General features: G+C 37.4%; 1 protein-coding gene across 1 annotated transcript in view; it reads left to right on the top strand.

The window, feature by feature from the left end:
- Positions 1–452, top strand: part of LOC119594650 (cardioactive peptide-like) — a gene marked incomplete in the record, with an annotated part of 25,423 nt that overhangs the window by 20,770 nt on the left and 4,201 nt on the right. The window contains 1 exon segment of the mRNA XM_037943699.1: positions 143–200. Within this exon segment, the coding sequence (XP_037799627.1) occupies positions 143–200 (58 nt within the window).

The raw sequence follows: 452 nt of genomic DNA, 5'->3' as shown, positions 1-452 counted from the left end.
ACAGCTTTTACCAGCTAGAAAAACAAACAAACAAAACTATTACTCCAAAATACAACACTACACCACCAAAACACACAAAGACATTCATTCACTCAAGGTCGTTTTTCCTATTCATTAACGCTGTCAAAATGACCCTTTCCAGGACATCGCTGATTTGCTCGATGGGAAGGACAAACGCCCCTTCTGCAATGCATTCACCGGTAAGTTTATTGTGATGAAAAGACGAAGAAAATGAGGATAATTGTGGAGAACGATAAGGTGAGATAGCCGAGAGAAGAGGAGGTGAAATAGATAAGGTAAAATAGGAGATCAGGAAGGTGAGGAGATACCGAAAATGGAGAGAAAATAGAAAAAGAGAAAACAGAATTCCAGTGATGGAAAAAATAGGACAAAACTATGAAAACGTGAATTATTTTCCCCTATAAACGTTTTGTCCTTATCTATTCTGTTTA

This window comes from Penaeus monodon, chromosome 34, assembly GCF_015228065.2.
Source record: "Penaeus monodon isolate SGIC_2016 chromosome 34, NSTDA_Pmon_1, whole genome shotgun sequence".
NCBI classification, from domain to species: domain Eukaryota; kingdom Metazoa; phylum Arthropoda; class Malacostraca; order Decapoda; family Penaeidae; genus Penaeus; species Penaeus monodon.
This window is presented reverse-complemented; position numbering and strand designations above follow the sequence as displayed.